General features: G+C 39.9%; 1 protein-coding gene across 1 annotated transcript in view; it reads right to left on the bottom strand.

The window, feature by feature from the left end:
- Positions 1-22,117, bottom strand: part of fxn (frataxin) — a 192,967-nt gene extending 170,850 nt beyond the window's left edge. Inside the window, exon 1 of the mRNA XM_077521238.1 lies at positions 21,929-22,117. Within this exon, the coding sequence (XP_077377364.1) occupies positions 21,929-22,042 (114 nt within the window). The 5' untranslated portion in view covers positions 22,043-22,117. The remainder of the gene's footprint in view (positions 1-21,928) is intronic.
- Between the last annotated feature and the right edge of the window lie 3,821 nt (positions 22,118-25,938).

A 25,938-nucleotide genomic window follows, 5' to 3' on the forward strand; every position in this document is an offset into this window, starting at 1 on the left:
CATAAAGTTTGGTGCCTCTAAACCTCCTTTAGATTTACTTTCCTGAAGAGTAGATAGACTAATTTTAGCTTTTTTTTTTATTCCAATAGAATTTTATGATAGCAGAGTCCAGCGATTGGAACCAGTTAGACGTAGGTTTAAATGGAATCATTGAAAATAAATAATTAATCTTTGGTAAAACTTTCATTTTTATAGTAGCTATCTGTCCTATTAAAGAGATCGGAAGATTATTCGAGCGCTCCAGATCACTACGGATACTATCCAATAATGGTAAAAAATTTAAAGAAGTTAATTCAGTTAACTTTGGTGAAATTTTAACACCTAAGTATTTTAAATTACCTGTAGGAAAGGAGTAGTGTGGATCCTGACTTGTAGGATTCCATGAATTTTCTGTGATAGGTAATAATGTTGATTTTGTCCAGTTAATAGAGTAATCTGATAAGAATTTAGTTATTAAGTTAAATGCTTCCCCTAGCGAGATAGCAGGTTCTTCTAAATAGAGTAGTATATCATCGGCATATAGATTAATTTTATGTTCTATTGTCCCGGAGTGGATTCCTTGGATCCGTCTATCCTGACGTATAGCTAATGCAAGCGGCTCAATAAATATAGCAAATAATAAAGGAGACATTGGGCACCCTTGTCTTGTTCCCCTTTGTAGAGTAAAACTCTGTGATGTAATCCCATTAGTAGTAACTGTAGCTTTAGGAGAATCATATAATATTGAGACCCATTGAATGAATGACTCCCCGAAGCCGAATTTATTTAAGACAGCAGAGGAAGGACCAGTTAACTTTATCGAAGGCTTTTTCTGCATCCAGCGAAATAACAACTGCCTTTTTATCATACCGCTGTGACATACTAATCAAGTTAAAGAGCCTCCTAATATTATTAGTAGAATGACGACCTTTAATAAAACCTGTTTGATCGCTATGAATAATTGTCGAGATTACTGTCTCTAGTCGAGATGCCAAGGCCTTAGCGATAATTTTAATATCGGTATTAATTAGTGATATCGGTCGGTAACTTGACGGGAGGGTGGGGTCTTTTTCTGGCTTTAATAAAAGTTTAATTGCTGCTATATTCATATCTTGACGTATATCACCCTTACTTTTAATTTCAGTTACTACTCTTAGAAATAATGGAGCAAACATTAACCAGAAATGTTTAAAAAATATAGCCGGATAGCCGTCTGGACCAGGTGCTCTGCCATTAGGCATACTGTCTAAAGCACGATACAACTCATCTATAGTAAGCGGGGCATCTAGAATATCTTTATGTTCAATAGATAACTGAGGTATATTTAAGCTATTTAAGAATACCTCAATATGTTCAGGGTTAGGTCTATTAATTTCTGAGTATAGATTTCGATAATAGTTATAAAAAATATGGTTAATTTCTTTTGGTGATTGTGTGCATTCACCATTTATATCTTTAATAGCCGTTATAAGAGATTTTTCCCGATTCCGTTGAAGTTGATTTGCCAGGAATTTACCTGATTTATTATTATGTTCAAAATTATTATATCTCAACTGTTGTATTATAAACTCTGTCTTTTTAGATAACATGTTATCTAACTGTATTTTTATATTCTGTAGTTCTATCCATATTTGATTATTTGGGTTTAATACATATTCATCCGTTAGTTGTTTAATTTTATCTTCCAGGTATTTTTCTAATTTTTGATCCTGTTTCTTTTTATAAGTTGAATATGATATAATTTTCCCTCTAATTACCGCTTTCCCTGCTTCCCAGAGAAGAGATGGAGATATATTTGGAGAGTCATTTATTTCCAAAAAATCTGCCCACTCCCTTCTAATAATTTTATCAAACTCTACGTCTTTCAGTAATGAGATGTTAAAACGCCATATCAGGGGAACTTTAAAGGTAGAGTCAATTTGTAGAGTGAGAGAGACTGGTGCATGATCACTTATAATTATAGAATGTATTTTTATAGCAGTTTTATCAACAATAGAATTATTTGTAAGGAAAAAATAAATTCTTGAGAATGATCGGTGCACCGCAGAGAAGAAAGTAAATTCCTTCTTGGGTTTTGAAGTCTCCAGCCATCGCTGAGGCCAAAATCCTCCATATATTCATCTATTACTTTAGCGGATCGTAATCGCCTTGTATATATCGTATTATTAGAACGATCTATTAACGGGTTCAAGACCGTGTTAAAATCACCTCCAATAATAATAGTAGAATTTGTTGCTAAATCGAGTAACCGAGAGAAAAATTCATGGAAAAAAATCAGGGTCATCATTATTTGGGGCATATAAATTACCAATTGTATATACTTTATTAAATATAGTTACCTGGATAATAATATATCGGCCCTCTAAATCTGTTACTATATTATTTAGAGTAAAGAATAAATTCTTATGTATAAGTATAGAGACACCTCTTTGTCTACTATTATAGGAGGTAGAGTAAACTTGACTAAAATTTTTATCTATAAATAATTTTTCTTCTGATTTTTGTAAGTGGGTTTCTTGTAGGAGACAAATATCTGCCTTAAATTTTGAGAGATGGTCTAAAATTTTTATTCTTTTTGCCTGGGAGCGAGCGCCACACACATTCCAGGAGACCAGAACTAATTTCTGCATACAAGCAATATAGACTCAGTCTTATGTATACATCTATATAAGCTGCTTATTAATATTAACATATTGTAGGATAGCAAAAGAGTAATTAGGCAATTTATATAATTTATATAAAGAGAGAGATAGCAAGTAGATAAGTATAATAGTGAAGAAACGAGGGGGGAAGTGAGTGTGAAGGAAATCTGTGGGGGATTCAACATAACAATACACCAGTAAATAGTGACCTAAGCGAGATTATTATTTTTATTATTATTATTATTTTTATTTTTTTAAGAATATATTTTTATATTATTATTATTATCATTATTATTATTATTATTATTATTATAGCCTATACATGATATAAATTCATATTCTCAGTTTCGTAACCCATTATCCATACATATACATACACATACATATACATACGTCAAATAATCACACAATACTCGGCTCTACCAATTATCAGTTAGAACAGCCAAGGGGTCGAGGTTGGGTTTCGGAATAGCTGGCCGTCGATATATAATTTATCAACGACCATCGAAGTCCGTTTACCCTCCTGTCTATTTTGTTTCATTATAGGCAACAGTACTTTTCGCCGCTCGTTTATCTCTCTTGGGAATTGATCATTCATCCCGAAAGATGTCCCTTTGAGCTCCCGTCCTTTACTTTTTACCAATTCTTTATGTTTAAAATGTTCGAACTTAGCAATAATAGGACGGGGCTTATTGCCCTTACGAGCTCCGAGCCGGTGTACACGGTGAAAAGAGATATTATTTACCGTCTCCTGAGGGATCTTTAGCGATAATGTCATAAATCTTTTTATCTCGCCCTCTGGATTATCTGGGGTATTTTCGGATATACCTGAAAATATTAGATTTTCCCGCATACTACGGGATTGAACATCTAAGACCGTTTCCTTTAGCATTTTATTTTCCTTTTTAATCGTCTCCAACTCGGCTGTGACAGCGACGAGAGAGGAGCGTAGCTCGGAATTATCTCGTTGGAGATCGCTTACCTGTTGGCTAACGAATTCCAAACTTGCCTTTAATTCTTTGACGTCGTCGCGGATAAGACAGAGGACGTCAAGTTTTTTATTTATGGAATCCAGCATACTCACCGATACGTCGGCGGTTACTAAATCGTCCGTGTCTGTTGACGAGTCATTTTTCCTTTTTTTCGAAGGATTATCACGACTAGCCGCCAGATCATCCATCGCGCAGCTATAAAAATAATCGTCAAAGCGTTCGAGGTCGTCCACACTGGATAATATTTCCGATCTTTCTTAGAAAAGAAAAAAATCGAATTTATCTAATCGTTAAATTCGGGTTTAATTAGAAATATAAAGCTAATTCTATTTTAGCAGCAGGACGCCGCCACGTTAGATTTTCCCAGTCTCGCTACCGGTCTCGCGATAGTCACAGCATCTCGCTTTTTCTCTTGTTCTAATGTGTGACATTGTTCAAGTCATGTAAGCCATTTTAAATATTTATACTTTAATGGTTACAAGAGATTTTCATACTTTTATGTATCATTCATGCGTGCCAGTTGGTCAATAAATCAACAAAAAAGCAGTTAATTTCCTGCAGTTATTTTCAGGTGGCATATTTAGTGGTCCGAATTTTTTTATTATTATTTTTATTTTATATATATTTTTTTTATTTATTTATTTATTTAACGTGCATTTATCGTTACCGAGGTAAAACTGCCCAATTTAGCGTGATATTGATTTTAGATCATATCGCCCAGCCCACACACAAACACTAACAAAGTGGTCTGCCGGGTGGAAGCGAACCCGCGGCACTTACACCGAGGGCCAGCGACGGCACCACCTCACCACCCAGTATCGATCGTTGCGGACTATTTCTCCCACGAGCTGGACCGGACTTTGTGCTTTTGGTCGGACATGATTTCTGATATGCTTGTTGTTTTTGTATACGCGCACTTCCGTCTTTTTCACTTAAGCCTGGTTCACACGGCAAGATTTTAAAATTGTCGGCCGATTTCCAGTCTTTGACAAGACACCACACGTGAAGAGAAAAAAATCATGGGAGTTCCAGTTTTGAACGTGTGTGGTGTGAGGCCACACTGCACAACCAACACACCCCGAACGACACCTGCCAAACACCACCACGACCACCACCACCAGTTTCACTACCAGATGCACCCCTGCGCTGTTCATCGCCCCCAAGCGACACCTGCCAGACAGCGCCACTACCGGATTCACTGCCGGATGCACCCCCGCGCTGTGCACCGCCCCCGAATGACCCGATGACTGACTCGCCAGCGAGTCTCACCAACAGGTTGAGCAATCTGGTCAATCTGTCCATACAGCTAAATAAAAGTCTCTCCAGGCAGCTGCCTGCTGATGACGGTTCGCCCATGCTCCCCCCAAGACGCCACATTCAGCTATCCACTAATCGTCTGACTCCACCAAGCCTCAGCATACAGCTCCCCACCCGCCGACCTCCATCTTTGGCTATGGAGAATCTCAACTATAGCTCGGTCTGATATGTTTTGGGTCCAGACTACATATACAATATAAAAAACGTGTGTTCCCAGAATAAGTCAGGACCCAAGGAAGCTTGTAGCATTCCTGTGATTACAAGAAGTAGAAAGTTGGCAAAAGAAATGAGAAGAAATAAGTCAGAAGCTACAAACCTAGTCAGTATAGCTTGTGAACCTCTGACTAAACCAGCGTCTCCGATTGCCACTGTGAGACTAGCGCTACTAAATACAAGATCACTAGTTAACAAATCATTGTTGATTCATGACATTATTATGACATATGATCTTGACTTATTTCTCCTCAGTGAAACATGGCTAACAGAAGGTTTGCAACACGGTTCTCAATGAGGCAACACCAACAAATTTTAGTTTCATGAACAAATGTAATGGCAAAAAAGGTGGTGGACTTGCTGCCATTTTTAAATCTCTATTTCAGTGTAAAGAAATTTCATTGGGAAGCTTTAATTCATTTGAATATCTTAGTCTTTTGGTAAAAGGTGAACCAAACATCGTCATTGTCATAATTTATAGACCTCCAAAACAAAAAGGCAGATTCATGGAGGAATTTGAAGAAATGCTGTCAGTAATTTGTACCGACTATGATTATCTGGTCTTAACTGGAGACTTTAACATTCATGTTGACAACAACTTGGATAAAAATACCAAAGAATTTTGTAATATACTTGATACTTTTGGTCTCTCACAACATGTAAAAGGTCCAACACACAATCAAGGTCACATTCTTGATCTCGTCATCTCTAAAGGTGTTGACATTTTATCTGTTGAGGTGAAAGATCTGGCTATTTCAGATCATTCCTGTGTGTTTTTTGAATTACAAACAATCCCAGAAGTTCAAACAACTACTGTCTCGATTAAAAAAAGGTACATAAATGAGAATACAAGCAACATGTTTATGGAATTAATGGCTGCATCACCAACTGTAAATGCAGAGACCGTTGATGAACTTCTGGATGAATTCACCTCAAAAATCTCAAATGTTTTGGATGCTGTTGCTCCTATTAAAACTAAGACCATTTCATCCCGAACTAAAACACCTTGGAGGTGTACTACCAACATAATGACTTTGAAATCTAAATGCAGAAAAGCAGAGCGAAAGTGGAGAAAAACTAAACTCCAAGTTCATTTTGACCTGTACAGACAATGTCTTTGTCATTTTAACCAAGAGTTAGTAATAGCTAGACAACAACACTTTTCTGAAATTATTAGTAGGAACCTCAACAATACACGCACTCTATTTGGCGTGGTTGACAAACTTACAAATCCCCCAAATCAAACAGCGCCAGAACTCCTCTCAACAGATAAATGCAATGAATTTGCCTGCTACTTTAGTGAAAAAGTACAAGCCATCAGGTCAAACATTGTTACAAACCAGCAAAATAACAAAACGATGCTGCACTTAAAATCACCTAGGAATAATTTAATTACAATGACAGAATTTGACTCAGTGGATCAAAATACTGTAGTAGACTTGGTTCAGCAATTGAAACCTTCCACGAGCTGTCTTGACACAATTCCATCTGGCTTTTTCAAAACCATTGTGAAATCTGTTCAGATCGATTTACAACAAATAATTAATTGCTCACTTCAATCAGGTGAACTTCCTAAATGTCTGAAAGTAGCCGCCGTCAAGCCCATTCTAAAAAAGAGAACACTGGATGTCTCCCTGCTAGCAAATTATAGACCAATCGCAAACCTTCCCTTCGTAACTAAAATAGTTGAAAAAGTGGTTTTTAATCAACTCAGCAATTTTTTGAGCTTAAACGGACTTTTGGATAAATTCCAGTCAGGTTTTCGACCTCATCACAGTACAGAAACAGCTCTGATTAAAGTACTGAATGATATAAGATTGAGCACTGATGCAGGGAAGGTATCAGTGCTCGTCTTGTTGGACCTCAGTGCAGCATTTGACACGATTGATCATAATATACTGTTAGAAAGGCTGGAATCTTGGGTGGGGTTAAATGGAACAGTCCTTAAATGGTTCAGGTCCTATTTGGAGGAAAGGAGTTACTTTGTGACCATTGGAAATTTTGAATCTGATCGAAAGGCCATGACATGTGGGGTCCCTCAAGGGTCAGTCCTTGGACCCCTGTTGTTCAGTCTGTATATGTTACCTTTGGGTCAAATGCTTCAGAACACCGATGTTGACTATCATAGTTATGCAGATGACACACAACTGTATTTATCTATGTCCCCAAATGACAGCAGTTCTATTAACGCATTGTGTCATTCTCTAGAGCAAGTTAACAACTGGATGAACCAAAATTTCCTTCAGCTGAACGAAAACAAAACGGAGCTCATTGTTTTCGGCAATAAAGAAAAGAGGATTGCTGTTAAAAAACAGCTTGAGTCACTGTCTTTAGAAACTAAAGACCAAGTTCGAAATCTTGGGGTACTAATAGACTCAGATCTGACCTTCAGCAATCATATTAAATTCATCACTAAAACAGCCTTTTACCAGCTGAAAAACATATCCAGACTGAAGGACTGCATGCTTCAAGCAGACCAAGAGAAGCTTATCCATACTTTTATCTCCAGCAGACTAGATTACTGTAACGGTCTTCTGACTGGACTCTCTCAAAAGAACATGAGACAATTGCAGCTGCAGCTCAAGTTCTGACCAAAACAAAAAGATCAGAACATATTACTCCAGTACTTAAGGATTTACACTGGCTCCCTGTCAGCTGTAGAATCGATTTTAAAGTTCTGCTACTCGTCTATAAATCACTAAATGGTTTGGGTCCTGAATATATCCAAGAAATGCTGATTGAGTACAAACCCAGCAGGGCTCTGAGATCTACAGACTTGGGCCAACTAGTGGAACCCAGAATTCGAAGCAAACATGGTGAAGCTGCATTTAGCTATTATGCTGCACACAGATGGAATAGGCTACCAACAGAAGTGAAGTCAGCCCCGAGTGTAAATGCTTTCAAATCCAGGTTAAAAACTTTGCTTTTTTTCTTATACCTTTGATTAGGGACTTTTAAACAGCTTTAATTAAGTGTTTTTTTAATTATTATTTTTATTTTTATTTTTATTTTTATCATTATCATTTTAAACTTCCTTATGTTAAATTTTTTAAAGTTTGTTGAATAATGTTTTAAGATTGTTAGTTTGTAACCTATTTTCATTTATTTTTCTTCCTCTGAATGTTAACTACTGTTTCTTGATGCTTATGTGTTGTCTTTCCTCGTGTAAAGCACATTGCGTTGCCTTTTGTATGAAATGTGCTATACAAATAAACTTGCCTTGCCTTGCCTTGCCCACACGAGCCGAGTTCATTTAAGAATGTGACGAGAAGTCTCGCAAAACCTCTCGAGATTAAACGTGGCTTCCGAGTCGTCAACATGAGTCGATCCTGGTTTTCAGCCGAAAAAGCGGCATAAAAAGAAAAGGTGTTGTTTAAAGGAGTGTAAATGGGCACTGGCGAGACATTGCTTGTCCTCAGCTGGCGGCGCGGGTTGGCGTCCCACCCGGAGACCACGTTTATTTGTGGAGAATGTTGTTTTTGTAAGAATTCTTCTTCTTCTTCTTCTCCGTAAACGATCTCATTTTTGAGGGCCTAAACATTTACGAAAACTCACCAAACTTTGCAGTCTCTTCGTGCCCGGTGAAAAATTTGATATTATGGAGTTGTCATAACAACGCGACTCTATAGCGTCACCTAGCGTAGAAAAATAAAAACCAAACCCGGCCCGTTTGAGCTAGAGCTACGAAATTTGGCAGGCACGTAGCACCCCGAGACGCACAAAAAAAGTCATTGGAAGCCATTTCCTAAAATGTACAGGAAGTGAGCTATGAATTTTTGAATGTCCAATTTTGGCCCATTCACTGTGGTCATACTTTTTCCCCCTTTGCAAATATTTTTCAGCCAGTTGACTTCAAACTTGCCATGTATCATCTCAAGACCTGAGACAACAACTGGGCAAAATATCTTGACTTTTTGAAATACTATATGATGGGGGCGGGGTATCAAATATTGCCTTTAAAATTTCATTTGTCCAGAAAGACAAAATGCTGAATAACTCCCATGTAAAAGCTCCAAAAAATCTCAAACTTCTCATGCAACTTAATAGTCACGGCCTGAAAACATCTATATGATACAATTCTTTTATATATATAGCGCCACCTAGTGGTGACAATAAATGTCATACTTTACGTTTTTAGCTACTGTGCCAAGCTCTTTGAAGGGATCCAGTTGAAAATTGGTCAGACAAGCCTTAAGATGTTGATCATGCCCCACACCGAATATTGTAACTTTTCGCGAAAGGGCGTGGCCTCTACGGTCCCGCAAAGTCTGGTAATTTTTCGGGGCAATAAAAGCTGCTTTTACTTGATCCAGGTAATCCTATCTTCTCAAAATTTCACACATTTGATGAGAGTCCAGCCCTTAAGACATCTACGAACTTATATTTCATCTTACTGTTAGCGCCACCGTCTGGCAATTTTTTTTCTTACGATTTTTCTTAAATGTTTTTCTCCAACCACATTAACTGCACCTACCTCATATTTGCTCAGATGAGGGTTTCGGTCTTCATGATGTCACAACACGAAGTTTGTGAGTTTTCGCGAATCGCTGTGGGCGTGGCTAAGCGCTGTTCGCCAAGAAAACAACACCGATTTTGAGGGCCTAAACCGGCACAGAAACGCATGAAACTTGGCACACACATCTGGCCTGGCAAAATGAGCGATATTTTATCCTGGATTGTGCTATTTTTACAGAAATGACTCAATAGCGCCCCCTAGAAAATTTTAATGAAGCAGCCCCGGTTGTACGTTTAAGCAAGATCTACGAAAATTTTTAGGTGTATGAGGGAGCCCAAGACCTACAAAAAAAGTCTCTTGTACCCATATGCTAAAATGAAAAGGAAGTGAGCTACGAATTTTTGAATGTCCCATTTTTGACGATTTTTGCACATTCACAGGGGGCAGACTTTTGCCCACTTCTCCTACACGGTTCATCCGACTGAGTTAAGACTTTTCTAAATACTATATGATGAGGGCGGGGCATCAAAATTTGTGTTTCGCAATGAAAAATTATATGCTTAATAACTCTCCGGTACATGCTCCAAAAAATCCCAAACTTGACATGTATGTTTATAGTCAAGGCCTGAAGCTATCTCTATGACAACATTCAGTTATATATGCAGCGCCACCTAGCACTTGAGGCATGAAAAAAAAATACCCCACTTACGGTATTTTTACAAAAATTGTAAACTCATTCTCAGTGTGATCACGAAGTCATTTATGAATATTCTTTTACTTTCCACCACTCAAAATGTTCACTGGCATCAGACCTAACCAAACATACATATTTTTGTTATTTAGTTTTATGTATTTTTGATAGCCTCTATGGACATTAAAAGCAATATCGTGAATGAAGGCTATGCTTAATAACTCCCAGGTACATGCTCCAAAAAATCCCATACTTGAAATGTATATTTATAGTCAAGGCCTGAAGGTATCTCTATGACAAAATTCAGTTATAAATACAGCGCCACCTAGTCCTTAAGGCATAAAAAAAAAAAAAAAAATGCCTCACTTACGGTATTTTTGCAAAAATTGTAAACTCATTGTAAGTGTGATAACTAAGTCATTTATGAATATTCTTTTACTTTCCACCACTCAATGTGTTCACTGGCATCAGACCGATCCAAACATATGTACTTTTTTAATTTAGTTTCATTTTCTTTGATCGCCTCTATGGACAATAAAAGCAACATTGTGCAATGAGTACGAGCAATGATGTGTGTATATATACTTTTACGAAAAATACCAATCAGGGCAACTCATCGCCTAAAAATAAAAAAAGACGCTGATTTTTGCAGATCTTAACAATCACCACACCCATTGAGCTTGACACACTCATCACACCTGGAAAAAAAAAAAAAATCCACATTTTTATCATGCCATTTTCAAAGAAATTCTGCTTCCAATGTGCCAGTACCCTAATGTGCAAGTACCCCAACGTGCAAGTACCCCAACGTTGCCCGGGCTGCGAGGGCCCTTTATAGCTGCTCGCAGCTCTAGTTATTATTATTCTTTTTCTTTGTTATTATTCTTTTCCGCAAACAATCACATTTTTGAGACACTAAATGTAATCGAAAACTCACCAAACTTTACACACACGTCAGGCCTGGCGAAAAATTTGATATTTTAAAGTCGCCATACATGATAACAGAAAAATGGCTCTCTAGCGCCACCTAGATAGGTTAAACGGATCCCTGTCCCGCTACGATTGTCCTACGGATATGACAATTGTGTGGCACCTGTTGCACATCCAGATGAACAAAAACCTATTTGATAAGTGTACCCTAAAATAGACAGGAAGTGAGGAATGAGTATTTGAATGTCCAATTTTGGCCCATTTTGGCACATTTACAGGGGTCATACTTTTGCCCCCTAATCCTACACGGTTAACCCGATTGACTTCAAACTTGGGCTGTACCATCTCAACACCTGGGACAACATCATGGTAAAAAATCTAAAGTTTTTGACGTACTATATGACGGTGGCGGGGCATCAAATTTACAGTTTCAAATTTCTTACTTAACGAAGCATTGCCGGTTGTACGTTTAATCAACAGCTACAAAAATTAGTACACATATGTAACAGACTACCTACAAAAAAGTCTTTTGGTGCCATTTGCTAAACCGAACAGGAAGTCAGCCAGAGTCAGGGCATCAAATTTTGCATTTCAAAATTCTTACTTATTGAAGCATTCCCGGCTGTACGATTCACCTAGAGTTACAAAAATTTGAAGACCTATGTAACAGCCCTCGAGGTACAAAAAACTCTTTTTGAACCATATGTTAAACCTAACAGAAAGTCCACCATTTTGATTTACTTTGGAACGTGTTGCCATTTTTTGGGCAATTTCATAGGGGTCTTATTTTAACGAACTACTCCTACAGAGTTTATCTGATCATCTCCAAACTTGGTGTGATTCATCTTAAGATGTTGAAGATGAAAATTTATTGAAAGCTTTTTATTTCGTCGCACGCTGTTGCCATGGCATGCACAGTTTGCAAAGGAAAAAATTATTTCTTAATGAAGCATTTCCAGTTGTACGAAGCAGCTAGAGCTACGAAAATTTGTAGACATATGTAACAGCCCACGATGTACAAAAAAAGTCTGCTGTAGTGATGCATTGTTTGCAAAGAATTTTTTTGAGTCTAAACATGGGCAAAAACTCACAAAATTTTGCACACAGATCAGATCTCTTACGAACATGAATATTTTATAATTTGTTGTGCAATTTGTAATAAATGTCTCAATAGCGCCGTCTAGATATTTTTATGAAGTATATCCGATTATATGGTTCAGCTAGATGTGTGAATAATGGGAGGCATACCTATCAGCCTAATACCTCCAAAAAGTGTTCTATAGCCATGTGTCAATCCATTTTGATTTTTTTTTTAATTGTGCATCATTTTTGGCCTTCCATGAAACTTTGCAAACACAAAACATGTCAAAAATATTTACAATTAGACGGTTTCCTATGAAACAGTACCCCAACGTGCAAGTACCCCAACGTGCAAGAACCCCAACGTGGCCCGGGCTGCGAGGGCCCTTTAAAAGCTGCTCGCAGCTCGAGTTCTTCTTCTTCTTCTTCTTCTTTATTCTCCGCAAACGATCGCGATTTTGGGTACCTAAACATTCACGAAAACTCCCCGAACTTTGCACACTCAGGCCCGGCGAAAAATTTGATATTATGAAGTCGTCATAACAACGCGACTCTATAGTGCCCCCTAGCGTAGAAAAACAAAAACCAATCCCGACACGTTTGAGCTAGAGCAACGAAAATTGGCAGGCACGTGTAGCACCCCGAGACGCACAAAAAAAAAAAAAAAAAAAAAAAAAAAAGTCTATTGTTACCATGTAGCTAAAATGTACAGGAAATGAGCTATGAATTTTTTAATGTCCAATTTTGGCCTATTTTGGCACATTCACTGTGGTCATGCTTTTTCCCGCTTTGCAAACATTTTTCATTCAGTTGACTTCAAAATTGGCATTTATCATCTCAAGACCTGAGACAACAACTGGGCAAAAAACCTTGACTTTTTGAAATACTATATGACGGGGGCGGGGCATCAAATATTGCCTTGAAAATTTCATTTGTCCAGAAAGAACAAATGCTTAATAACTCCCATGTTCAAGCTCCAAAAAATCTCAAACTTCTCATACAACGTAATAGTCACGGCCTGAAAACATCTATATGATAAAATTCAGTTATACATATAGCGCCACCTCGTGGTAACAATAAATGTCATACTTTACGTTTTTAGCTACTGTGCTGAGCTCGTTGAAGGGATCCAGTTGAAAATTGGACAGACAAGCCTTAAGATGTTGATCATGCCCCACACCGAATATTGTAAAATTTCACACATTTGATGAGAGTTCAGCCCTAAAGACATCTACGAACTTATATTTCATCTAACTGATAGCGCCACCTAGTAGCAATTTTTTTTCTTACGAATTTTCTTCTACGTTTTTCTCCAAACACGTTAACTGGACCTACCTCATATTTGCTCAGATGAGGGTTTCGGCCTTCATGATGTCACAACACGAAGTTTTTGAGTTTTCGCGAATTGCTGTGGGCGTGGCTAAGCGCTGTGCGCCAAGAAAACAACGCCAGTTTTGAGGGTCTAAACCTGCACAGAAACTCATGAAACTTGGCACACACATCTGGCCTGGTAAAATGAGCAATATTTTATTGTTGATTGTGCTATTTTTACAAAAATGACTCAATAGCGCCCCCTAGAATTTTTTAACGAAGCAGCCCCGGTTGTACGTTTAAGCAAGAACGACGAATGTTTTTAGGTGTATGAGGGAGCCCAAGACCTACAAAAAAAACTCTCTTGGACCCATATGCTAAAATGAACAGGAAGTGAGCTACGAATTTTTGAATGTCCCATTTTTGACGATTTTTGCACATTTAGAGGGGGCAGACTTTTGCCCACTTCTCCTACACGTTTCATCCGACTGAGTTAAGACTTGACCTGGACCATGTCAAGACCTGAGCCAACGACAGGGGGAAAAATCTTGACTTTTCGAAATACTATATGATGAGGGAGGGGCATCAAAATTTGTGTTTCGCACTGAAAAAGGATATGCTTAATAACTCCCCGCAACATGCTCCAAAAAATCCCAAACTTGACATGTATGTTTATAGTCAAGGCCTGAAGCTATCTCTATGACAACATTCAGTTATATATGCAGCGCCACCTAGCCCTTGAGGCATGAAAAAAAAAATACCCCACTTACGGGATTTTTACAAAAATTGTAAACTCCTTCTCAGTGTGATAACTCAGTCATTTATGAATATTCTTTTACTTTCCACCACTCAAAATGTTAACTGGCATCAGACCTATCCAAACATACGTATTTTTTATTTATTTTTATTTATTTTTGATAGCCTCTGTGGACGTTAAAAGCAGTATCGTGAATGAAGGATATGCTGAATAACTCCCCGGTACATGCTTCAAAAAATCCCAAACTTGACATGTATATTTATAGTCAAGGCCTGAAGGTATCTCTATGACAAAATTCTGTTATAAATACTGCGCCACCTAGTCCTTGAGGCATATAAAAAAAATAAAAAAAATAAAAAAAAATAAAAAAAAAAAAACACTTACGGTATTTTGAACAAAATTTGTGAACTCGTAAGTGTTATAACTAAGTCATTTATGAATATTCTTTTACTTTCCACTACTCAAGATGTTCACTGGTATCAGACCGATCCAAGCATATGTACTCTTTTTATTCAGTTTCATTATTTTTTGATCGCCTCTATGGACAATAAAAGCAACATTGTGCAAGTACGAGCGATGATGGGTATATATACTTTTGCAAAAAAAAAAAAAAAAAACAGTCGGGTCAACTCATTCCCTAAAAATAAAAAAGGACGCTGATTTTTGCAGATCTTAACAATCACCAAAACACTGAGCTTGACACACATCACACCTGGCAAAAAAAAAATCACATGTAAAGGTTTATCATGCCATGTTCAAAGAAATTTTGCTCCTAATGTGCCATTACCCCAACGTGCAAGTACCCCAACGTGCAAGTACCCCAACGTGGCCCGGGCTGCGAGGGCCCTTAATAGCTGCTTGCAGCTCTAGTTGTATTTGTTTTTTGCCAGGTGTGATGAGTGTGGCAATGGGTTTTGGTGATTGTTAAGATCTGCAAAAATCAGCGTCTTTTTTATTTTTATTTTTAGGCAATGAGTTGGTATTTTTCGTAAAAGTATATATACACACATCATCGCTCAATGTTGCTTTTATTGTCCATAGAGGCGATAAAAAAAAAAGAAACTAAATAAAAAAAGTACATATGTTTGGATCGGTCTGATGCCAGTGAACATATTGAGTGGTGGAAAGTAAAAGAATATTCAAAAATGACTTAGTTATCACACTTACAATGAGTTTACAATTTTTGTAAAAATACCGTAAGTGAGGCATTTTTTTTTTTATGCCTCAAGGACGAGGTGGCGCTGTATTTATAACTGAATTTTGTCATAGAGATACCTTCAGGCCTTGACTATAAATATACATTTCAAGTATGGAATTTTTTGGAGCATGTAGCTGGGAGCTATTAAGCATATCCTTCATTCACGATATTGCTTTTAATGTCCATAGAGGCTATCAAAAATACATAAAACTAAATAACAAAAATATGTATGTTTGGTTAGGTCTGATGCCAGTGAACAATTTGAGTGGTGGAAAGTAAAAGAATATTCATAAATGACTTAGTTAGCACACTTAGAATGAGTTTACATTTTTTGTAGAAATATCGTAAGTGGGGTATTTTTTGTTCATGCCTCAAGAGCTAGGTGGTGCTGCATATATAACTGAGTGTTGTCATAGAGATAGCTTCAGGCCTTGACTATAAACATACATGTCAAGTTTGGGATTTTTTGGAGCATGTACCGGGGAGTTATTAAGCATATCATTTTTCATTGCGAAACACAAATTTTGATGCCCCGTCCTCATCATATAGTATTTCGAAAAGTCAAGATTTTTTCCCCTGTCGTTGGCTCAGGTCTTGACATGGCCCAGGTCAAGTCTGAAGTCAGTCGGATGAAACGTGTAGGCGAAGTGGGCAAAAGTATGCTCCCTGTGAATGTGCTAAAATCCTAAAAAAATGGGACATTCAAAAATTCGTAGCTAGCTTCCTGTTCATTTTAGCACATGGGTCCAAGAGACTTTTTTGTAGGTCTTGGGCTCCCTCATACACCTAAAAATCTCCAAAGATCTTGCTTAAACGTACAAGTGGGGCTGCTTAGATAAGAATTCCTAGGGGGCGCTATTGAGTCATTTTTGTAAAAATAGCACAATACATGATAAAATATTAGAGATAGACCGATAATCGGTCGGGCCGATAATCGGGGCCGATATTTGACATATTGGTACATATCGGTATCGGTCTGTTTTATTAATCTGACGGCCGATATGAGCGATCCATTTAAAACTCCGTCTTTTCGCTTCGAATGCAGCCCAGAGCGTCTCTGTCTGTTATGGAGTCCAACTCCAGCAATGTAACGCCCATAGCAGCATTTGATTGGTTAGCCGTGCAAGAGCCAGAACCAATCAGTAGTGTATGCCTGTATCACAGTAGCCGGTCACACACGCACCCACGGACACAACGCGACAGACACATGCTTCGAAGGTAAGTTAAAAGAGAAGAGACTCCGCCGATCGTTTCACCATGATAAGCTAAACACCTTGAATTATGTTGTGTATTAAATGCACTATATGAATGGAGCTGCATTGCCTTGCATTGAATCCCCGCTAACTAACAGTGGTGTGTTCAGCTTAGCATGTAGGCTAACACCCAGTAGCTAATTCGCTACTTGAACTACTCGGGGAGGGAATCACACACATTTTCACTTAATTAAGTAAATAATGTTTGTTAGAAAGGTTCCAAATATTAACAGTTGTCATTATTATATTGTCTAGTTCCATGTTAAGAGTAGAGTAATGTCATTATATTTACCTCTCGTGACGCACACATTGCATTCTGTGGTCACGTCCACTACTTGTTGCATAGCGGTTATTATGCAGTGAGATGCCACAGTGACACTAAATAGCGTTTAGTTACTTTATATTGTGTTTATTTGTCGCACTGGTTTGCCATTGTGTGCCTTAAGCTTCGACGTCGATTTGATTGACAGCTCGTTGTGCACCTCGTTAAAGTCCGCTCCGTAACTAATTAAGTGTCTCAAACACCGTTTAACTACACGAACGTGTTCTCTTCCGTATGTTTGGCATTAGTAGAGAAGTGCACTAAAGTATAGTGTGCTTATTTGCTTGTTTTGTCTCTCTTTTCACGTCATGTCTGCTGTGAGTTGGGACATTATGCTCTCAATGGATGCCACTAATATGTAACATCTACGGCCGTAGTCGGCTGCAATTAATGTTCAGTGATGTAATTTCGTTACGTGCCTCATACTTTGAATAATGAGCTCATGTTTGGTGTGTTGTATAACTTTCTCGTGTGTTAGTAACTATTCATGTGGACAGCTAAGACAGTGCTTGTTAATGTGAATTAGCAATGTTGCAGCCCAGTTATTATTTAGACAAGTACATCTGTGCCATTAAGTGATACAGTACAGTACAGTACAGTAGTGAGAGAATAGTGGGCCCATATACACACACGTGTCTATAAGTGTAAAACACATTAAACAGCAGAAAGTGGCAGCGGTCCACCGCAACAATGTCTGTTTAACCAAGTTATTCTTACTATTATTATAACCAAGTTATTTTACTCTACCTTTTTCTGCGTTGATTGGGGCATCCTAAGTGGCACTAAACTACATGATGAAGTGTCTTTTGACAGTTCTCTTGTAGAGAGGAGTAGCATGATATTGCTGTTCTCGATTTAAGATCCTCAGCTTATCAAAACTGTCTATATGGTAACAATAACAATAATTCTAATAAGGTCTACAAGAACTGTATGGTGTTCAGGGATGAATAGTTTTTCTCATGGATTTTTTTTTTTTTTTTTTTGCTGTAGTAATAAGTAATGCCACAGCTGATGCACATTTTGAATGACAGGGTTCCTCCTATTACTTCAAAATATAAAAATATAACATTTATAGAATAAAACTACAAGTATCCCAAATGCTATAAAAGGTAATGTCACATTGGCCCCCACATTTAACTCCCCCCGCCACCAACGTCTTATTGCAGATAGAAGGATGTAAAATGAAAAGTGCAGTGTGAGAATCCATTGTAAAGAAGGGTTAGGGTTTGCATTATTCAAAAATTTGGTGCCAACATTTTAACTTTTACTGCAAATGAATATCGGCTTCAAATATCGGTTATCTGCCTCCTTGACTACCGATAATCGGAATCGGTATCGGCCCTGAAAAAAGCATATCGGTCTATCTCTATAAAATATTACTCATTTTACCAGGCCAGATGTGTATGCCAAGTTTCATGAGTTTCTGTGCATGTTTATACCCTCAAAATCGGCGTTGTTTTCTTGGCAATCAGTGCTTTGCCACGGCCACAGCGTTTCGCGAAAACTCGCAAACTTCGTGTTGTAACATCATGAAGGCCAAAACCCTCTTCTGAGCAAATATGAGGTAGGTCCACTTCATGTGTTTGGAGAAAAACGTTGAAGAAAATTCGTAAGAAAATTTTTTTCCACTTGGTGGCGCTATAAGTAAGATGAAATATAAGTTCGTAGATGTCTTAAGGCCTGGAATCTCATCAAATGTGTGAAATTTTGAGAAGATAGGATCATCTGGGTCAAGTTAAAGCAACTTTTATTGTAACGAAAAATCTTCAGATTTTGCGGCCACGCCCATTAGCGAAAAGTTACAATATTCGGTGTGGGGCATGATCAACATCTTAAGGCTTTTCTGACCAATTTTCAACTGGATCCCTTCAACGAGCTCGGCACAGTAGCTAAAAACGTAAAGTATGACATTTATTGTCACCACTAGGTGGCGCTAAATGTATAACTGAATTTTATTATATAGATGTTTTCAGGCCGTGACTATTAAGTTGCATGAGATGTTTGAGATTTTTTGGAGCTTGTACATGGGAGTTATTAAGCATTTTGTCTTTCTGGACAAATGAAATTTGAAAGGCAATTTTTGATGCCCCGCCCCCGTCATATAGTATTTCGAATAGTCAAGATATTTTGCCCAGTTGTTGTCTCAGGTCTTGAGCATGGCATGATACATGGCAAGTTTGAACTCAATTGGATGAAAAATGTTTGCAGAGGGGGGAAAAGCATGACCACAGTGAATGTGCCAAAATGGGCCAAAATTGGACATTCAAAAATTCATAGCTCACTTCCTGTACATTTTAGGAAATGGCTTCCACTGACTTTTTTGTGTGTCTCGGGGTGCTACACGTGCCTGCCAATTTTCGTAGCTCTAGGTCAAACGGGCCGGGATTGGTTTTTATTTTTCTACGCTAGGGGGCGCTATAGAGTCGCGTTGTTATGACAACTACATAATAATAGGGGTGTTAAAAAAAAATCGATTCGGCGATATATCGCGCGATTCTCGAATCGATTCAATAAAAAAAAATCGATTTTTTTTTTTTTTTTTTTGTGTGTGAATCGATTTTTAAACTTCCATTTTTAATGGAAAAATATTCAACAAAACGTCTGACTTCGGGTTAGGATTCACACATTGAGCATGGAAGAATGTTATATGAACGGAACATTAAGCCTTAATATTTTATTTTAATGCTGTTCAAACATGAAACAGATTACAACCTCTATAAGACTGAAATTTCAGATAAATAAATAATACATTTTCATATAAATCTTACACTCTACAAGCTTACTGATTAGTATTTTCTAAATTTGAATGAAAAAAAATCGCAACAATCGACTTATAAATTCGTATCGGGATTAATCGGTATCGAATCGAATCGTGACCTGTGAATCGTGATACGAATCGAATCGTCAGGTACTAGGCAATTCACACCCCTAATGCTCAAGGTGTGAATCCTAACCCGAAGTCAGACGTTTTGTTGAATATTTTTCCATTAAAAATGGAAGTTTAAAAATCGATTCACACACACACACACACACACACACACAAAAAAAAAAAAAGGCAATGATGATAAGACGTTGAATCGGTAAGACTCCCGAATGAACAATGCTGAGCTCTTAAAAAAAAAAAAATTGATTTTTTTTTTTAATCGATTCGAGAATCGCGCGATGGAGTATCGCGATATATCGCCGAATCGATTTTTTTTAAACACCCCTAATAATAATAATAATAATTTTTACAAAAACAATAGGGACCTCGCAGCGGTCGCTGCTCGGGCCCTAAAAATACAAAATAAAATTAAAAACAGTCTGCCTGCATACGTCACAAATATCACTAAACATTTTCACTTTATGCTTTTTTATTTTAAATGAGATAACATGAACATAAAAATGAGCTATGAAATATTTAACTTGAAGATGAAAAATGGTCCTTTCAAGAGAGTCACAATGACACTCCGCCCCAAAATGCACACAGGCTATATTGACTTGTAAATACAATAGTTTAGTGTCACTCGTGTATTACTCCGGGTGGGGTGGTGGGACAAAACAAACTAACAAACAAAATATATTCATTATCTTCATGTGACCAAACGCATTTGAGACATCACATCATGATAAGTTATATATAAAAGTGCTTTTCACAGGCCACATCATCAAATGGCAAATAATCTTTTAATTGACACAAAATTATGAAATCAAATTTCCCACTGTGGTAATATGACCTCATTTAAGTAAGAAAATACCACAAGGAGCCACAATAAAATAAGCAAACTTTGGCTGATGCCAAGAAGATAAATTGTCAGCTGAATGTAATCTTCAAAGTTGAGGCTGATTTCATCTCTTGAAGGTCAAACTTCCAAAACGTTTAGAGGGTTCAAATCTCGGACGATGACCGCGCCTGCTATTGGAATGTACTTTCCATTGATATTTTGACAGTTCCTGAAAATTTCAGGCTCATATCTTTTTCCTAAGGTACTGGTTGCTATGGACATTTGAAAGATGCAAGTACCAAAACTTTAAAGCCATTTTTCTCAAAACTAGGGATTTCAACCTTCCAACATTCAAACTGCTGTAACTTTGTCAATTTTTCAGCTACATCCATGTATTACAATATGATCATTTCAATTTGTTGCGTTCGTGTTTTATAGAAGGAAAGCACTCTTCGGGTGTTGTGGTGTCACAAAAGAAAAAAAAAAGTGTCAAAATCACTAATGTGCATAAAATACATCTTTTCACAAAAAGTTTGTTTTCTCAGACTTGTCCAAAATACGGGATTTCACTCAAACCAACCTATTTTCTGCTGCAGATTACGGAAAAGCGGAATAAGGTAGAACCACATTTTTTTCTGATAAAAGATGAGACTTCAATCTTTCATTTGGTTGCCTCTGAGTTTGCATAGTCCTAACCAAATTTTCTGTGGGCCTTGAAACATCAGTCAAAATACTCTAATTCAGCTGGCACCATGAGGTGATCCTCTCTGAAAATGGCTGGCAGTCAAATGAACAGTCCTTGTGCAATTCACTGCAAAATAAGGTTAGGTGGAGAGTTGCCGGTCACGGCAAAATTACCACTGTATTTAAAACGCGTGCACTTTTACAGTTGAATTTCGATGTAGTGGCGTGAAGTGACAGTGACAGAAGAATAACATTAACATTGCCCCAACTGCCACATTTGGAATCGGGGGCCAGTTAAACCGTAACAGCAGATGAAAATAATGCTGTTGTTAAGCTGTTGTTAAGTTACGTTAGCTTTGCTAATGTATACGTAACTAGGCAGCGAGTTGTATCACATACCTGCTTCCAGAAATTGAGCCTAAGGGTCATCAATGTTGTCGCCATGTTCTGGTGTCTGTTTCGAATCTGCCATATATGACGAAATATCCCCTTAGTTTTTGTGAAAAGGAGCATAACTTCACAATCGTGCTCTTTGGATTCGCGGTTGTTGTTTGCCTCGGAACTTTTGCAATCCTGCCGAGCGAGAAGACCCGGAAGTACTTTCTTTTTTTTTTTTCTTTTTTTTTTTTTTTTCTTTCCCACCCTGGTTCTTGTGACGTAACAAGTAGGGTTCTCGTTGCCGTATTTCCGGAATTCATTGCAGTTATATCATGTGACTAGCTTTCAATGAATTTGTACTATTTCGATGTTTCAAAATGTGTTTGTACAACATACATCGGTTAAAAACCTTACTGATGTCCTTGTGATTTCGTGAGACGTCATCAATGGCAGGCTGGCAGCCCAAGTACTGTTCCAATCCAAAGTTTATTTTTATTTTTATAATGCTTTATTGAACAATTTGCACTATCAACAATAAACGTATAAATCAGATTAAAGTAGTGCAAGTTCAAACAATATTAATTACACGACAAATAGGCAACTTAATAACATACTGTTATAGAGGTACAGAGCACACATAAAGAGAAAAACAAAACAAAAACTTCCATCCTTATTTCTACCAGGTCAGAGGTCTGCAAAGACATTAAACTCGGAATATGCACTGAGCAAAGCTTTTGTACTTTTCATTTTCATCATTTTCTAAAGATTTGTACGTGATTGTCTGTTAGATCTTTCAAAAATACAGGAGAAAAAAAGGGGCTTCACCTTTCTCCATTTGGTGCAATAAATGAAACATTTAGCCAGAAGTAATAAGTTGTTCAGCATCATTCAACATACATCACTATCTTCCAAAATAAGACCAAACACTATATCATCCTTAGTCAAAGAAACAGGAAGAGCAATCTTTGTTGATATCCAGTCTTGAAAGTCTTTCCAAAAAACGCTGGTCTCAAGTTACCGGAGTTTTGGGAGTCGGCCGCGGCGACGTGGTTTGTACAAGCTGAAGCTCAGTTTGCCATTCGGGGAATTAGGGACAATTCCACGCGCTACTACCACGTCTTGTCCGCGCTCGGGAACTCCACGGCGGCCAGAGCCGTGAGTTTTATCACCTCTCCCCCGGCACGGGATATGTACGCGGGGGTCAAAGCGTACCTCCTTAAGACCTTCGAGCTGTCACGGCTGGAACGGGCTCGCCGCCTTCGCCATCCAGGGCCTGGGGGACAGTAAGCCGTCTGAACTAATGGAAAAAATGCTGAACCTGCTTGGCGCGGAGGAGCCGAACTTTTTGTTTATTGAACTGTTTCTGCGCCACATGCCTCCTCATGTCCAGACAGCGCTAGCTAACACTACCATCTCCGAGCCACGTGCTCTGGCGGAGGAAGTTGACCGTTTTTTCCTGGCCACCCAGCGTTACAACCCAGAGGGGGTCTTGGCCTCTGCACGCGCCTTCCCAGTCCCAGCGGCCGCAACTGCACCTCATAAGGCACGCGCTGCCGTGAATAGCCCATCAGCCCCTGGCTTATGCTATTTTCACGCACGTTTTAGAACCAAGGCGAAGAGGTGCCATGCCCCTTGCTCCTTTGTTGCGTCGAAAAACGGCAACGCCTCCACTCAGTTGCAGCTGTGAGTGGGGGCGCAAAGTGCCGGCTGCTGTTTATCATGGACACCCTCTCCAGACTCAAATTCCTTTGTGACTCCGGCGCCCGTAGAAGCGTGTTGCCTGCCTTGGCTGAAGATGCTGCCGGGGGCACTCACGGCCCGCACCTGTCAGCGGCCAACGATGCACCTATACGGACCTACGGCACTAAGACAGTGGATGTATGTTTTGGGGAGCGCCGATTCACTTGGGATTTTGTCACTGCGGACATTTCTTTTCCCCTTCTTGGCGCGGACTTTTTGTGTGCCCACAGTCTACTGGTGGATGTTAAAAATGGCCGCCTGTTGGATGCTTTGACGTTTTGCACTGTTGCTTGTAGGTGTGATGCAGAGACGTTTGAGGGCCTCGCCAGCCCGCTCTCAGATGACGACGTGTTCATGCGGCTTCTTGGAGAATTCCCCAGCCTGACCACGCCTACATTTGCAGCCACTTCTACCAAGCATGGGGTCGAGAACCACATCGAGACCGTGGGCCCGCCGGTTCACGCTAAGGCCCGACGCCTCAACCCTGATAGATTGGCCACAGCTAAGTCCGAATTCGCTAACATGGAACGCCTTGCATAATTCGTCGTTCGGACAGCCCTTGGGCCTCGCTTCTCCACATGGTTCCGAAGTCGGACGGCGGCTGGCGACCGTGTGGAGACTATCGCCGCCTCAATGATGCCACGACGCACGATCGCTATCCGGTCCCGCACATACAGGACTTCTCTGCTCACCTGGCAGGTGCGAAGCTGTTTTCCAAGGTAGACTTGGTACGGGGCTATCACCAAGTTACGGTACACCCCGCCGATGTGCCTAAAACTGCTGTGATAACACCTTTCGGACTGTTCGAGTTTCTCAGGATGCCATTCGGCCTTAAAAACGCGGCCCAGTCCTTTCAGCGTCTCATGGACTCTGTTCTCCGGGACATGCCGTTCATCTTCGTCTACTTGGATTACATCATAGTGGCCAGCTCCTCCATCGGAGAACACCTTTCACACCTCCGGCAGCTTTTCTCCAAGCTCAGCCAGGCTGGACTGAGTATTAACCGAGCTAAATGTGTCTTTGGTGTGCCCTCCATCCAATTCCTCGGCCACCTCATCAACGAGGACGGCGCCACCCCGCTCTCGGCAAAAGTGGAAGCTGTTGCCGCTTTTCCTCGACCCCGGACGGCCCAGGCTCTCCGTGAGTTCCTCGGGATGGTGACTTTTTACCACAGGTTCATCCGCCACGCTGCCCATGTGATGCACCCGGTTTACGACGCACTTAAGGGTGTGGCTCCTAACCGTGCGGTCGACTGGACGGATGTGAGAGTCAAGGCTTTTGAAGAGACGAAAGCCGCGCTGTCCCGAGCGGCTTTGTTGGCGGATGGCGCCCGAATGCCCCGGTCGCCCTCACTACTGATGCATCCGATTTTGCCGTCGGGGCTGTTTTGGAGCAGCGCGTCGAAGGTGCGTGGCAGCCGCTCGCCTTTTTCAGCCGACCGACGGTTAGTCCCTCGGGAGCGTAAGTACAGCACGTTCGACAGGGAGCTCCTTGCTGTCTGGCTGGCGATCCACCACTTCCGCTTAATCTTGGAGGGCCGTGAGTTCACGGTCTTCGTCGATCACAAGCCCCTCACCTTCTCCATGTCGAAGTTGTCTGAGCCGTGGTCCGCGCGGCAACAGCGCCAGCTATCGTTCATATCTGAATACACCACGGACATCCGACATATTGCTGGCAAGGACAACGTGGTCGCGGATTGTCTGTCCAGGGCAGCCGTCAACACGGTACAGCTGGGCCTCGACTTTACCCGGATGGCGGCCGACCAGGCTTCCGACCGCGGCACCCAGTTGCTTCGGGGCTCCGACACCGGGTTGCAAGTTAAACCGGCTCATGTTGACCTGGCCGGACCCTTGGACTTGCCCCGCGCCCCCCGCTGCAGCCGTCCCCCAGGGCTGCGCCTTGTGGACCGTGCAGGGTCCCTTCCAGTTGTTCCTGCATCCCCGCCAGTTGGTGCGCGGGACTGTTCTGATGTTTCTGCTGTGCCCCTCCCGCCCTCGCTCCCTGGGTTCTTTACCCGCAGGGGTCGGGCCGTTTTGCCGCCCCGTCATCCGGAGTTTGATTATGGGTGAATTCTGGGGGGTCTTGTGTAGTGATGGGAACATAATTCACCCACGGGACGTTGGGACGAAGGGGGAGTTCTGGGTGGGAAGAGTTGGTTAGGATGAAAGGATGAAAGTAGGAAATGTGAGTTGGGCTGTTAGCCTCTAGCAGAGTAGAGTTGTTGCTGTTAAACACTGAGAAGCTGATGTCAATAAAACGCCAGTCTTTGGCTCTGGACTTCAACACTCCGC

Source organism: Festucalex cinctus, chromosome 5 (assembly GCF_051991245.1).
Source record: "Festucalex cinctus isolate MCC-2025b chromosome 5, RoL_Fcin_1.0, whole genome shotgun sequence".
NCBI classification, from domain to species: Eukaryota; Metazoa; Chordata; class Actinopteri; order Syngnathiformes; family Syngnathidae; genus Festucalex; species Festucalex cinctus.